A 15,030-nucleotide genomic window follows, 5' to 3' on the forward strand; every position below is an offset into this window, starting at 1 on the left:
ATCAAATCATGCTTGATTTAGTAGGATTTTGTGGACAAATCTATGTTCTCAGCTGTATAATAATTACAAGCTGTTTTACCAGCGGATAAGGAAAGGATTACTCTTCTCTTTGAAAATGGTAACTTTATAATTACATGTATTTACTTGCCTTATCAGAATAGAATTTACCAGCTGAGACTCAGGATTATTTTTATTTAAAAGACTCCTGGGTAAATTGAACAAGCACATTTTTGGGGAGAGTTCAGCTTTTGTAGACAGTTGTTTCTGGCAAATAATCAAAGAACAAATAATCCGAAATGAGTTTTATTTTTTCTTTCCTTTTTAAAATGTGTACATATTTGGCACAAAAATTACCGAGATGATTAATTCAGCCCAACCCGTGATACCGCTGAGAAATGTTCAGACATTTATTACAACTTAGTGTATTCATTGTGCAAACATGTTTTAGCCAAAGCTTTGGATTTCATATGGGTAGTTTTATGGTTCTGGATCAGAATCTGTCAAAACTTAAAGAGAAGTTTTCTTTTTTAGAATTCATTTTTCCTTATTACTCTCCCATTTCAATCTGTAGCTAACCTCTGTATCTCAAATATGCCTGAAGAAGAATTTGCTTTCTCAGGTGCTCATTATGATTCCAAGTTAAGCTCATGAGGAAATAATAGTGAGTCTAGATGATTTGTAAATTGGAATCTGTTTCCCTCAGCCAAATTGTCTCAATTTCATTTTTCCACCCAATACCAAAAGTTCATTTCAGCAACAGACATTTTGCTCCTCTTTTGCCAAGTGTCTTAGAAGCAGCAGTTCCCTGTCCTTATCCTTTCTGATCTCTCTGATGTTTCCTAAACTCTCTCCAAAGTTGTTGAGAACGTAAACATCTCAGAATCAGAAAGTTTATCTTGAGTTTCTTTTACTTTCTTGATAATGAGGCATCTCTTCTCCGTGGACACTTCCTTATCCTTGCTTCCTGAAATACTGACAGATGGGAGCCACAGTCAGAGGAATGCAAATCAAGTGTCCTTAGCCTGGACCCAGGAAGATTACTACGTGATGCTTTGGTCTACTTCAGGGGAAAAGCAACCCTGAGCACTCAAGCATTAAGAGACAGCCCCAGAGTTTTCAGCTGTGTCCATCTACTTGGCAGCTGTCCATTCTGCAAGCCTTCCGTTATGCTGGGGTGGTAGAACCAGAGAGGAGAGCCATGATTATTCCTCTGACTCCCATCAAAAAGTCAGCCTTGGCAGATTGACTGTGGCCCACTAGCTTGGAAGAATTTTTATTCAGGATGTTCGAGCCCTGGGTTTGCAGCTTGCACTGTGAGTCAGCAGAGACTAAGGGGACCCCCACTGAGTGGTGGCACTGGCATCTGGCTCTGTGTCTGATAACACCCTGGCCTCTTTACCTCTTTGCACATTTCCCAACTAAGCTCTGTGCTGAGCTTTCATCTTTTCTTCCTTTCTCAGTCCCTGCTTCCTTGCAAGAGGCGATGGACCTGGTCCCCACCTATACCCCAGCCTCTCCGAGCCCACCTTCTCTTCTCCCTATGTTTCAGTTCTGATGCTGCTGTCATAGGGAACTTGGTTCCTGGAGGTGGGTTCGACATTTTCTGTCAGGGCACATCTCTTTTCCTCTCCCTGTTTGATTCTCATTGTTCTTCTGTTCCCACTCTCCCGGTCCCTACTATCTGCACACCCTATCCCTCACCTAGCTCCTGCCTCACTGATGTCGACCCACCACTCCGTCTCCTCCCTCCTTCACTGTCCCCTGTGGGTGCTTCCGTACTGGGAGCAATTTCACTTCACCTTGACATCTATCACCTCTCCTCCCTTTAAATTACGAGCACCTTTTCCCTGTGTCTCCTCCTTAGTCATCATCACCAAATTAAACCAAATGAGACATCAGAGACAATCCTGTTCTGTCATCAAGCCTTCAATCCTCTCATTGTCTAAATTGATAAACTCTTCTGAATGTGTAAACTTTGCCACTTTAACATTAGACCAAGTCTCTCAGGCCCTAACCTAAAGTATTAGGCTCGTTAAAGCTTTTTTTTGTCTAACACTTAAGGTTTCAGACAAAGAATTTACTATATCTGACGATTTGAGATTTCATTTTACCCCTAGATAGTTCATGTGACTAACTGAAATTTATATCGTTTCTGACATGCACTGCCTTACACAAGAAAAAGCCTAATACACCTTAAGTAGTCATTGTAATTACAGGACTAGGGCCCCTTAAAGGAAGATGAGGAAGATGGCCTTTGTATTATGCAGTATTTTATTTTGTTTGGTCTTTTTGGATGTAATGACTTGAGACTCTCCAACTACCTTAGTCAAAAGGAGGTTAATTGTAAGGCTTTCATGGAATTGTACCTGGAAAGCCCCCTACTCTGACTTTCTTACTCCTTCTTGTTCTTTGTGCCTCTACTCCCTTAGCCCCTTGCTAAGGCCAGTCTGCTCCCTCTGGGTTCCCTCGAAGTCCAGATCCTACATGTTGCCAGTCTGTTAAGTCCATGTAATAATCGTCACCCCTGCTGTCCACACCAATCCAACGAGGCCATGTCCTAGGGGTCTTTGAGGGGACCCAGTAGGTTCTTCCTCATCTGAGTTCTGATTCTGCTGCGAAGCAGGAAAAAAGACTAAGGAAACCAAAATATCACCTTCATTAATGATACAGAAGCTAAAGGAGCTACCTTATTGTGAACCAAGAGTGACAGCTTTCTTACTCTGAATCCCAGATCCAGGCAGCTCCGCACAGCCAGTTATGGCCACTGCTGGACCTGGGCAGACCTTCCACTAGGGCAGAGCCCTGAGTGACAGAGGGTGAACTGGGCTGCCTGTGAGCAGCACATCCAAGGGAAGTGCAGAGGAAGGGCTTGGGGTACACATGCCAGCTTCCTCCTTTCAGACATTGCAGTCAGATAAGTCTCTCCACTGCCCCTGCACAGCCAGAGACAGTCACAGAAGAAGGGAGGAGGGTTATGCTGATGGCTGCCTCTCTGAGTGGAAGGAAACCCTCCCCTCATGTACATCACAGGCTATTAGTCTGCCTTAGGGGGCAACTGCCTTTTGGTCAGGTGCCCGCCCCAGTCTACGAAGTGGGCTTCCCTTCAAAATCAAAAGCCTGAAGTTGTTTTCCCCAGCAGAAGCTGGGTTTGGGGCACTCTAATAAGGAGTGTGGCAGGTATGGGGACTGGCATGTCCTGAGTCCTTCTTATCACATCACAATATCATCACCTGCTCCCTTGAGTATTTTCCGAGTGACCTGCCTCAGTCTCCTTATGTAACATTTGAAAGTCATATTTGATCAGCCATCAAAGAAAGAGAGAGAGAGAGAAAGAGAACACATTTCCATCAAGGAAGAGACACAGGTAGATTGTGCTATTTTACAGATGAGGAGGTATGCCCTGGTAATAAGCCTCTCCTGGAGAGCGCCACCTTGAGGTTGCCCAGAGGTAGAGCTACCTAAGCAGAAAGGCTCACATTGTCATGGAATGTTCTAGGATAGGGATAACAAATAGCTTTCACTTATGCCACCTTCTATTTATTGGTAGTGGCTGCCTGCAGTGCTGTGCCAAGAAAGATTCTGAGGCCATATCCCAGCTCAGCAGAAAAGAGTTCTGCGGTCTTTGTTGTCCATCACAGATGTGGGTAAAGAGAGTGTGAGGGCGCTTGAGCCAAGTATTGGCCATTGTTAATTCAAAGAGAGCATAGGTGGAACTTTCTTCCCTAGAAATACAGCTGCCCCTGTATCAGAATTAGGAAGCAGGGGCTCCAAGCTGGGGAAGCACCAAATGAAACTGGGTTCTTTATCTTCTGCATCCACAGGGCCAGAAATTTAGATTGTATAGCACAAAGGTCTGTGGACTTTTTCTGTAAGTGGCCAGATTTTAGGCTTTGTGGGCCACGTATGCTTGTCGCAGTACCTCAGCACTGCCATCATGATGCTGAAGCAGCACAGACGATTTGGGAAGGAATGGGCACGGTTGTGCGACAGTAAATCTTCTTTTACAAAACAGAGAGTGGGACAGTTTGTAGCCTGGTGTAGAGAAGAGGCAGCATCAAGACCTAAAATTCTGGAAGCTCCCCTGGGTATCTGTGTCTGAATCTGCCCCCATCCTCAGCTCTGAAAGATCTTGTTAAGAGCCAACAAAGCATTTGGCAGGCAGTATTAAGCTCTCAGAATATAACTCCTTCTCAGGCAAATATTAGCAAGACGTCCACTCCGTCCTTCCTCTCGGGTATGTTCAGAACCTGTGCAGTGATGCCGTCATGTCACTTCTTAGGCAGCAGTGAAGTTCCAGAGTCAGCATTGCAGACGAAAGTCTCACACCACCAAAACTACCTTTGAAATTCCTGCAGTCATCTGTAAATTAGAATATACATGGATTGAAAGCCATGAGGTAGATTAAAGGAAGGCATGAAAGGGAGGTCCACATGCAGATGCTCAGGCATGTGAACGTTTCTTTAAAAGTGCGGTCCCAGCCCAGCAGGTACAGAACTGTAAAGTGTTCTGCTTGCCAGGGGGTTCATTCCACTGTTTAATATTAAGGCTCCTGTACCTTTGGTTTACCTTAATATCTCTGTTGCTTTTCTGAGAGTTCATATAGTTGAAAGCAAGAGTGTAAGCACTTACCCTAAGCCTTCAACAGTGATATGTTAGACTTGATTCTAAATGTGCTTGCGTGATCATAAGCACAAACTCATCATTCACTGAAACCAGGTTGTAAAGAACCTGGCCATCGGCTTCCTGCCACTGCCTGCTATCATCACAGGAGGGACTGTCACACTCAAACCCTGGGCATCGGTTTTTTTCTTACCATGGGAGAAGAAATCATTGAGGCAAATAGGTGGGCGTGATACAGCCCCACAGGTTCTCTTTTGTCATCTTTAATTTGTATAAAATGTGAGGGGTACTAGTATTTCAGTAAGATTCTCATCCAACTATGGTAACTTTCTCAGGTTGCTCAGCTAGTCAGCCACAGGGCCAAGTTTAAACCTCAGCTTCCTAATCTGTGAAATGGGAATAAAAACACAACAGTCTCACAGGATTATTGTAAGGAGCAGATTGAGTTTTAAAATAACCTAGAATGAGTGCTGGCTCAGTAAATAAATGTTAGCTCTCATTTACATCTGAGCTCTTGTCCACAACTCGACTGAGGCCACACGGCTGGACCCCATTGGCTGCCTGCAGGGTGCTCAGTATAGGATTCCCGTCGTCCCAGACACTGATGGCCGCTGACCCAGCAAGGGTTTACCTCTGATTCTCAATGAGTTATTCCATTTCTAACAGTACAATAACAAGACATGAAAGATGTGATAAGCTTTCTAAATGTATGTGTCACCAAGAAGATGGACGTCTTCTATCTGATTGTCACTAGAAAGAATAATGCGGGAGGAGTGAGGGCACAGGGACAGTGAACATTTGAGGAGGGATCTGCTGCTTTAACGAATTTGGTTTGCTTCTACTGACCTCTCCCATCCCGTGGGGAGAAAAAGAAGACTCGGTTGCTCAAAGCAGGGGTTGAAACGTTTTAAGATTTATGAGCCATGCCATCTCTGTCACAGCTCCTCAGCTCTGCCATTGTAGCACAAAAGCAGCCACTGCTGGTCTGTAAATGAATCACTTTGGCTGTGTTCCACTGAAACTTTATTTATGGACGCTGAAATTTGAATTTCATGTAATTTTCATGTACCACAAAATATTATAATGATTTTTTCCCCCCAACTGTTTAAAAATGGCAGAACTATTCTCGGCTCACAGGTGGTACACAAAGAGGCAGCGGGCTGGATTTGGCACCCGGAGCCACAGTTTGCCAGCCCCGACTTAGGGCACCAGACCGAGAGTCAGACCTGTCATGGTTCACTGATTGTTTGAGCAGATTATCTCCATCTCTCGGCCTCATTTTCCTCTAGTGAAAACAAGAGACTTGTCCTAAAGAATCCCGAAGATTCCTTCCAGCGCTAAAAGGCCAAGGCTGCAGTCATGGTTGTCGTGTGCTTTTGCAGTCAGACAAACCTGGGTTCTAGTCTTGGCTCAGCCTCTGATTTGCTGGGGGATGTTGGGCAAGTTCCTAAGCCTCCCAGTGCCTCAGTTGCCTCCTGTAAAATGGGGATAAAAATGATGTCGACTTTAGGGTCTCTATGAAGATTAGAGTGATATGATACTTGTGAACCCCTTAACTCATATATCCAATAAACATTTACTGTACCTAGTATATACTCAGTAAGTGCTAACTGTTGTCTTCTTTTAAAAGAAATGAGTTCCTATTAAAAATAATTTTTAAAACTCAGCTTTTATACACTTTCAGACAAGAGATTGGTTTTCTTCACAGGCCTGTTGATAAAAGGCTGGCTTGTGTCGGAGGGGAGGAACTACACCTTTTGAACAAAACCCTATAATTTGTGTCCACTATTGCTGTCTCGTCTCTGATGTAATAAGAGCAAAGAACAAATTTTGATAAATTAACCTTGCATCTCTGTTTATAGCTCTCTCACTCCACCCAGTGGCAGGAAGTCAGTGGTAAATTGTGCAGAAGAGATGGAAAATTTTTTAAGATTTTAATAATAATTATTAATTTTTTTTATAATATCCTCTGCCAGTAAGCAAGATTTCATTTTAAAATCGGTCCCCTTTGATTCTCTGTGTGTTGCCACTTTGAAGGCATGCAGTGGGTAGATAACCATTTAGCTGAGCAGGTTTCAACAAGCAGATATTAAGTGCCTGAAGTTCGACCAGTGTGAGTTGATCAGTTATCTGTACAGGTGGTTATTAAAAGTATTGTCCTGCAGCCTCATTAAAAAGCAATGCAGTGTTTAATAAACATTAGAACATGTCAGCAGCACAATTTAAATGTGGGGAAGAGATCAATTTCCTTTGTAATTGGGTGCACAGGCATAAACACTCTGGACCTCTTGATTCCATATCAGAGTTTAAAGCAGCTCTGATGGTTTCTATATAGAAATAAAGACAGGGGAGGGGATGGAGAGGAGACGTCAGCCACTTGGTGAGCCAAGAAGAAGCTAACCTGAAATACTCACATAATATCATTAACAAAAGGCATCTGCAAATTAGTAAAGCATTTGTCAAAGGCTCCCTCTTTTCACTTTTTCTTTTGACTGGCCTCCTTTCAGTGACTGCTATTTTCCTTGTTAACCCTCTTCTCTGTGTGTTCCCACTTCCCCTTCCAGCTGCTCTCTCAGCCGGAACAAGGAAGCGACTGGTAATTTCTCTCCAAGGCGGGGGCTGCCATGAGCAGCAGGCTCTGCCCTGGCTTTGCTTCTCCCTAGCCAAGGAGAAACTGAGGAGGCTGCCTGGAGGCAGGGCCAGGCAGGGCTGCTGCACAGGGACATGGCAAGCTCCCTGTTCTCTCTCACTCCCTCTATTAGACTATTCTCCTTCTGGAGCCTTCTTTTCATGTGTCTGTCCCTCTCTGGGTTATTCTGCTTGACTCTCTTCACATGTCTCTGGTGCCTTTCTCTCCTCCTCCCTTTTTCCCTCTCTCTGTCTCTTCCCTCTCTCTGCCTCTCCCCTCTCTCATTCTCTTATCCATCTCAGTCTCTGGTCCCCTCTCTTTCATCCCTTCTGTCTCTTTTTTTGTCTCTTCCCCTTCTCCCTCTCTGTATCTTTCTTTTTCTCTATGCCTCTCTCCTGCCTCTTTCTGCATCTTTCTTTTTGACTCTCCTGCCTCTATCTCTGCCGTGCCTTCTGTCCCATCTTGCTCTCTGTGAGTGATTCTCTCTCACTTCTTTGCCTCTGTTTCTGACCCCTCCCCTCACTTTCTTTGACAGATTTTCATCTGACCAAGGCCCCTCTCAGTGTGCACCCTTTCTCCTCATCGTCCTGTGCCTGAGGTTTGTACTTCAGTGTGAGGCTCCCTTCCAAAACTGCTGGGTTCTGAGCATGCCTAGTATGTGCTTAATAATTAAGGCTGTAATTAAAGTGTAACTGCAAGTATAATTAAAATTCACTTTAGTGGATCCTGGAATTATGAAGCAATTAGGCATTTTGATATGGCCGTGCAGGACCAACTGGAGGAGAGAATGGCCTGCATTTGTGTGGAGCTGTCCACCCCTCTCTCACCCAGGCGCTGCTCACTGGTGGTTAACCTTGAGTGCGGCCTCACTTGCCTGGGAGGCAGGAGTGACAGCAGCTTGGAGTCCTCACTCAAGGGCACTCAGTCCAGCCAGCTGCTATGTGGCCCTTCTTAGAGAAAGAGGCCACAGTGAAAGCCCCTAAGAACTCTGGGAAAGCTCAAGAACAGTCCTTGTTTTCCATCAGGCCTTTTGGAGTTTCTGTGTCAACCTTAGAAAAAAGAGTTATTTGGGGTATGGGGCCAGCAAGGCAGCAATCAGAAGAGGTCTCACCCACACTCACCGCCTCAGGCACACTTTGTATGTATGAACCTGTCCGTGGTTATCCATTCTGTCCACAAGCACATCCTGTGTGGGGATGCTGTGCTGAGCCTAGAGGCACGCGGGTAAGCGTGCCTCACCCAGTGGGAGCCCTCATGAAGCCTATGTTTAGTGGGGACGAGAGCAGTGTCAGTAAGCAGTCACAGCAGGGCTGCAATTTTAGACGTATGAGATACTCTGAAAGCTCATTTTCAGTCCCCTGTTCTGGGTTGGGGGTTGGGATGTGGTGACAGGAAGGCATGCCCAAAGAAATACCATTTAAACAGACAGCTCATGAAAGAATGGTGTCCGCCAAGCAGATAGGGCAACAGAGCTCCGGGGAGAAGGCATGGCAGGCCAATGGCCCAGCTTGCCTGCAGGTTTACGGATTTCTATGTCAGTCATTTTCCTGCCTTGGTAATATCTGGTGCTAAGTTAGATGTTGAAGAGAGTATTAATTTAGGAAGCAGCTTAGTTAGGCTAGTTGATTACAAGGAAGAGCAACCCATTTATCTCAAAAAAAAAAAAAAAAAAAGGATGGTAAAGAGCTTATTCATCCATACACATGGAAAGGAACTCAGAAAAGTGAGCAAACAGTTCTCTCAATGGGCAGAAACCATAGGAAAGCTGACACCCGGGAAGAGGAGGATCTGAGTTAGAGGCAGACCTCAGGAGCGTCACTCCTACACTTATCTCTTCACCATGCTGTGCATGTGTGCAGTGCCTTTCTCTGCTTGCATGTGACTGGTAAGTCCCTTCCATGCTACAACTTTCTATTTCACAAAAACTACACATCAAGATTCTCAGGAGAGCGAATCTAATTGGACAAGCTAATAACCATTGTCTGTATTGGGACCACCCTTGGATCAAGTACAGTTAGTGTCTTGGGAACATCGGCGATCTGCCTTGGGACTGAGAACACCCCATGGTCCCTCCTAAGCAGGGACAGTGAGGACAGCAGGTTTAGCCAGAAGGGAGATTGGAAAGAGCAGACATCCTGGTCATACCTGATCCATACTCTTGAATAATTTGTAGTCTCATAGTTCAGATGAGCTTCTGCACGGGAAAGTGCTGTGTCTTTTAATGTCACACAGGAGTCACCAGGAAATCAAATTGTGTCAGAGGGGCACAGGATTCTGAGACTGAATCCTGTCAGTCAGTCACTAAGCTCTTGACTTAAAAAGAGGGGAAAAAAAAAAAGGACTGATTTATAAACACCAAATTCACAAGGTCATTGTAAGGGTCAAATAAAGTACCATGGGGGACTTTGTAAATGAGGGATTTTTTGTTGTTGTTGTGATTATGGTGATGATGATGACATATATTTACAAAATCCTGAGAAATTTTTCAAGGTTTACAATGGATATTTCAAGCATTAGTGCCGGAAATCATTCAAGCCAGTGAGAGATCAAGTTGAATGCTCATTCTCTGTTTCCTAGCTATTACTCGTCTTGCTCACTAAACTTTAGTCTTTAACTTATGCATGTCCTCTCATCTATAAAAGGAAGATAATAATAGTAGCTATCTCAGGGTTGCTTCTGAGGAACGCATGAGCTCATTTACTTAGAACTCCAGAACAATGTGTGACCTGTGCTAAGTGACAGCTGGCATTACTGCTTTTATTATTATTATCACCACTACTAGCACAGCTAATTCCTATATCAGTCCAGTTAGAGAGTGCTTGATAGTCGTAGGGGAGATCTGTACCCACAGGAGGAATCAGCCAAGGCAAGGAAGATTAGAAGATGAGGATGTTCAGGCAGATGAGTCTGTCTCTTGGGGTGATGCATGAGTTTCTTGAGAAAGGAAGAAGAAGAGCTTTTTGTATCTTAACATAGATTTCTTCCCTGGCAGACTAGAGGTCAGGTGGTAAGAATGCTCTAGTCCACGTCTCTTTTGAAGGAGATAAAGATTTACACATTTAACTTTCATTGACCTTCTGGTCCAAAGACCTATTTGATTCTGTGTCTATCAGGACTTTGATTCACACTGCGTCCTTACTCCATGAAAACGCTGCCTACAGATTAATGTCAGAATTCCTTTGTCTGGTTCCCAACACCTGCCACAGTCTGACCCTCTGTCTTACTTTTCAACCTCTGGGACTGTGGCTGAAACTTTACAAAATGAATCGAAATGCACGCTGAGGTTGTTCTTAATGATAATAATAAATCTTTACATCTGCATTAAGTTAAGTACTAATGTGAAACAAATTGCCCTGAAATTTATCTGCTTAGCACCAGAAACATTGGTCATTTCAGTGACCAATGAGGAGTCTATGGTGGAGAATCCAGAGGTGGTTTAGCTGGGTGTTCTGACTCAAGGTCTCTGGCAAATGCAGTTGCAGTGTCGGCCAAGGCTGGAGTCCTGTCACAGCCTGCCTGGGGGAGGGTCGCCTCCAGGCCCACTCAGATGGTTGTTGGCAGGATGCAATTCCTCATGCACTGTTGGACTGAAGGCCTCAGTTCTTGTTTGGCTTTTGGCTGCAGGCTGCCCTGAGTTCCTTGCATCATGAACTTCGCCATAGGAAGCCCATAACCCACAGCATGGCAATTGGCTTTATCAACAGAAAATCAGAGGGAGCAAGACAGAAATCACAGGCTTAGTCTCAGAAGTGACGTTCCATCACTTTTGCTATATTCTTGTTCATCAGAGGCAGGTCACTGGCTCCAGCCCACACTCCAGGGACATGAACACCAGGATGTGGCGGTCAATCATTTGAAACACATTTTAAAAGGTGCCTCCCACACTTAAAAAGTAATATGTTAATTAAAGTAAAGCTTACTCCATAACGACAGATACATGCTGAAATGTCAGAGATAATATCATAGAAGTTTCTGTCATTCCTATAAAGTCTGAGAGGGTGAGTGAGCTGAGCGGGCTGCTCTGCTCCACAGTCATTCAAGCATCCATGCTGAAAGAGTCATTGCCTCAGAAAAAATATGCCTTGCAAGCTTTTTCTGGCTGGCAGTGTTCCAGAAGGTAGACAGAGGAAAATGGAGGAGAATCACAGTAGGTATGTTTAAGAGTGTGTGTTTCATCTCTGCTCATACTGTATTGGCCAGAAGTCACAGGACCCCCCATTGGCAGGGGCGCCTAGGAAGTGGTTCCTGGTTGGGCAGCTGCTTTCCAGCAACAGCTCCCCCTGTAGCAAAGCAGCATGAATCTTCAGTGGACAGCCAGCCACGTCTGCCACAGAGAGTTTGCCATTTACCAGATGCTTTCATGTGCATTATTTCATTTGCTTCTCATGGCAACCTAAGCTACTAGCATTATTATCCTCACTTTATAGACAGGGAAACAGACCAGCGTATCGTTAGGACATATCTGGAGCAAGCAGGATTCAAGTCCCATCATTGCCAGTTAGACCCTGTGTGTCTATGCAGTTCTTTAACCTCTCTGTGCCTCAGTTATCTCATCTGTGAAACTGGACAATGAGACCTATTCATAGTCATTGAACAGATTTCATAAGCCACATATAAGTCACTTAGTGTTATATCTGGCATGTGTGTTTAGTGAATATTAGTTATGAAGAAGATGGTCACAGTGTTATATCTGGAGATAAAGAAGTTGAAGCTCAAAGGAGTTAAATGATTTACCCAAAACTATACAGTGAATTCAGAGCAGAGCCAGGATGAGAGGCTGGAGATTTTAGATAACAACTTTTCTACCTTTGGAGTTCTTGCTTGCCCTAGAGGTTGTGTGGAAGCAGCAGCGAGTAAGCCTTGAGCTGAAGACACAGTGCCGGTATCCCCTTCACCACGGCTTTGGTGGACCCCAGGTCCCCGAAGAGTCAGCACTGCATCACCTTCTCAGCTCAGCTGTTCCTCCTTCACTCGGCCTTTGTCTTTTTGTGTGAAACATGCTGACTGAGCACTTCCTTTATATTTGTACTCTGAGGTCCTCCGAGTTCTATATTTCAAAGTCTTTGTTTATAAATAGGCTTTGTTTTGCTAACTAGATAAAAGCATAGGAGATGATACAAGATGAGATATTTCATTAGACACTTAAATTTTATCACATTTCTCCCAGAGGCTTCTTCACACTGAAAGAAAATAACAGAAAAGCATTTCACATGTTTAATAGTCACTTAAGCACACATTTGGGTGGGGTGGGTTGGCCGGCAAATGCTACACATCCACCAGGAAGGGCCAAGAGATGTCATCAGAGGCTACAATGCTCATTTTCAGGGCTTCTGCCCTTTTCATTGTATAGAATCAATGAAGGAAGGATTGTTGAGGAGGAATCAGACATGGACACATTGAAAACTGTCACTGTCTCCAAGGCACTGGATCCATGGCCTTAAGTAGGCAGATGCCCTGAACTTCAGAACTCAGATCGTCATGACTGGCACCTTCATTTCAGGAGAACTTTACAACAAATGGCTTCTGATATGGGCCAGAATCACATTAAATGCACTTGAGTGTGGATTATGAGCAGATGTTTCCACTTTTATCAGTAAAAAAAAAAAAAAAAGTCCATTATTCTCTTGCAAGTCCTATCTTTCATTCTTTTTTTCAAGCTGGACCATCACTTGATGTACATCTAGTCACATAATCTTTCCACCTTGTGAATGACATTGATTAGCACCGATATTTAATTTACTTCTAGGTGAAAAGCTACAGGTAGATTAGTCCTGAGCATCCTTGTGTGTTACTCCCAGTATTCCATACAATCCTGACTGCCTGATTTACCATTCTCTTGCTCATTTTTTGCAAGCTTTTTCTTCAGATTCTGTATTCAGACTACTCAATCAAGGGATTTCAGGAGATTTTCCTCATTCAAATTAGTTGAACAATTGGTTATTCTTTGTTCACAGTCTTCTAAGAACCTCATTATTTCCATTTTTTTAATGCTAGAGAAAATATAGGCAGTATCTTTATAATGCCAGGCATTTGAGATGAAAAGAGGAAAAAAAATTGTCGTCTGGGTATATCTAAATAGCCACATCTGGATCACAGAAAGCTGAACTGAGTTGTAATTAAGTTGTGTTAGTGAGACTCAGGCATCCCTCGATTTCAGGTTGTACGAAACTCCCCAGGGCACCACTTCCAGTTCCATTTCAGTGACTGTACATCATCCCCCCACCCCTTTCCAGGAACCAATGTCCACGAGGCCCAGAACATTCTCACTAACAGTGGACTCCCCATTACTTCGGCCGTCGACCTGGAGGATGCAGCCAAGAAAGCTGTGGCCAGCGTGGCTAAGAAGTGATGCCTTTGTCCTGATCCCTCAGAGGAAGAAGTGCATTTTCCCATTAAAAGGGATGGTTCTCTCATCACTGTGAAGGAAATGGTTATCCCATTGGGGGAAAAATAGGTGGAAAGGGAGGAGAAAGAATCTCTGTATTAAAAAACCTTGAATCTGTATTTTCTTGAATAAGATATTTTGACAGCCTACATAATCTGATTTCCCTTATAGCCTTTAATAGACTAATGCCTTATGTTCTCATACTTTTCCGTCCTGGCGAACCAGCTCAGTAGGCATTGTTTTACCAACTTCGAGGAGCAGTCTGTGTGGCCAAACAGCGTATATGCATATATACAGCATTTGAGATCAGGCCCTGGTTCACTGACAACAGTTTTGGTGAACATTTTGTCCTGTGTAATAAAAACAAAATCACAGTCTGTAAAAACCTCTGACAGGGTTACATTTAACAGATTAACCATCAAAAAGGTGCAGCTAAGACATTCAAACAAATAGCTGTTGTAAACTGCAACAGTTTTTACAGTGTCTAACTCTTACATGGTTGGAAAATCCACAACTATTACAAAATATATTTTATGATGGAAGATCCACAATAATACCATATACATGTCTCCTACCATTTGCCTTAATATTGAATAGACTGTTTACCTCACACCAAAAATAAAGCCAGAAGCCTTATTTGGGACTTTGGAGCAGAAGATTCTCTTTTAATATCAAAACTGAAGGATGCTGATTCTTACAGAAATCTCTGATTCAGTCATTTCAAGATGAGACAACATTGAAGATCAAATTATGCTGTGAGTGTCACTGTCTTCTCTCCCTTCCCTTTTCCCCCCAGAATCTACTACCTGGGAAAGTGTAATTGAGAGAATATAGCTTTTTCACATAATATTCATTTTTGTGGTGGGAAAGAATGTGAATTAGATTTTTGTTTAAATATTGGTAATTTTTGTCTGTACACAAATTCAAATAAAGTTTTCTGTTTTGTAAACACCAAGATCTGTGTACTTCTCATTTTAGTCAGTTTAATTCTTCAAACAATTTTTCCTTCTACTAAGACACTGGCCCTAGTGTCTTAGGCATATTTCCAAAATTAGAAAATTTGGGTTGTCCCAGGATTATTCAGTTCGACTCAACTTTATCAGCAACCATATTTTTAGGAGATTGTTTAGTGAAAGAATAAAAATTATATACACAGCGAAAGCCCAGGTAAGTGTCGCAGCTAACAGGTTAAAATGTGACCTCAGTATAATGTAAAGGAATGTGTAGACGTAAACTCCTCCCATTTAAGGCTGAGGTGCCAACAGTAACGGTTTTCCTCTCAGTGTACAAATGTGTGTCACAAACCAAGCTTTTTGGTTATTGTTTTTTGTTTGTGTTTTACTAGTTTTTACATTGTTCTCATAAGTTTCATATCTAGACAAAAGTTAAAAAGTCA

General features: G+C 43.3%; 1 protein-coding gene across 2 annotated transcripts in view; it reads left to right on the plus strand.

Moving 5' to 3' along the window:
- SUCLG2 (succinate-CoA ligase GDP-forming subunit beta) overlaps nucleotides 1–14,589 on the plus strand; it is a 243,557-nt gene extending 228,968 nt beyond the window's left edge. For both annotated transcript variants that reach the window (XM_032458113.1, XM_014565671.2), the window contains one exon: nucleotides 13,483–14,589. In XM_032458113.1, the coding sequence (XP_032314004.1) occupies nucleotides 13,483–13,598 (116 nt within the window). In that variant the 3' untranslated portion in view covers nucleotides 13,599–14,589. The remainder of the gene's footprint in view (nucleotides 1–13,482) is intronic.
- Nucleotides 14,590–15,030: the final 441 nt, after the last annotated feature.

The sequence above is a fragment of the Camelus ferus genome, chromosome 17 (genome assembly GCF_009834535.1).
Source record: "Camelus ferus isolate YT-003-E chromosome 17, BCGSAC_Cfer_1.0, whole genome shotgun sequence".
Lineage (NCBI taxonomy): Eukaryota > Metazoa > Chordata > Mammalia > Artiodactyla > Camelidae > Camelus > Camelus ferus.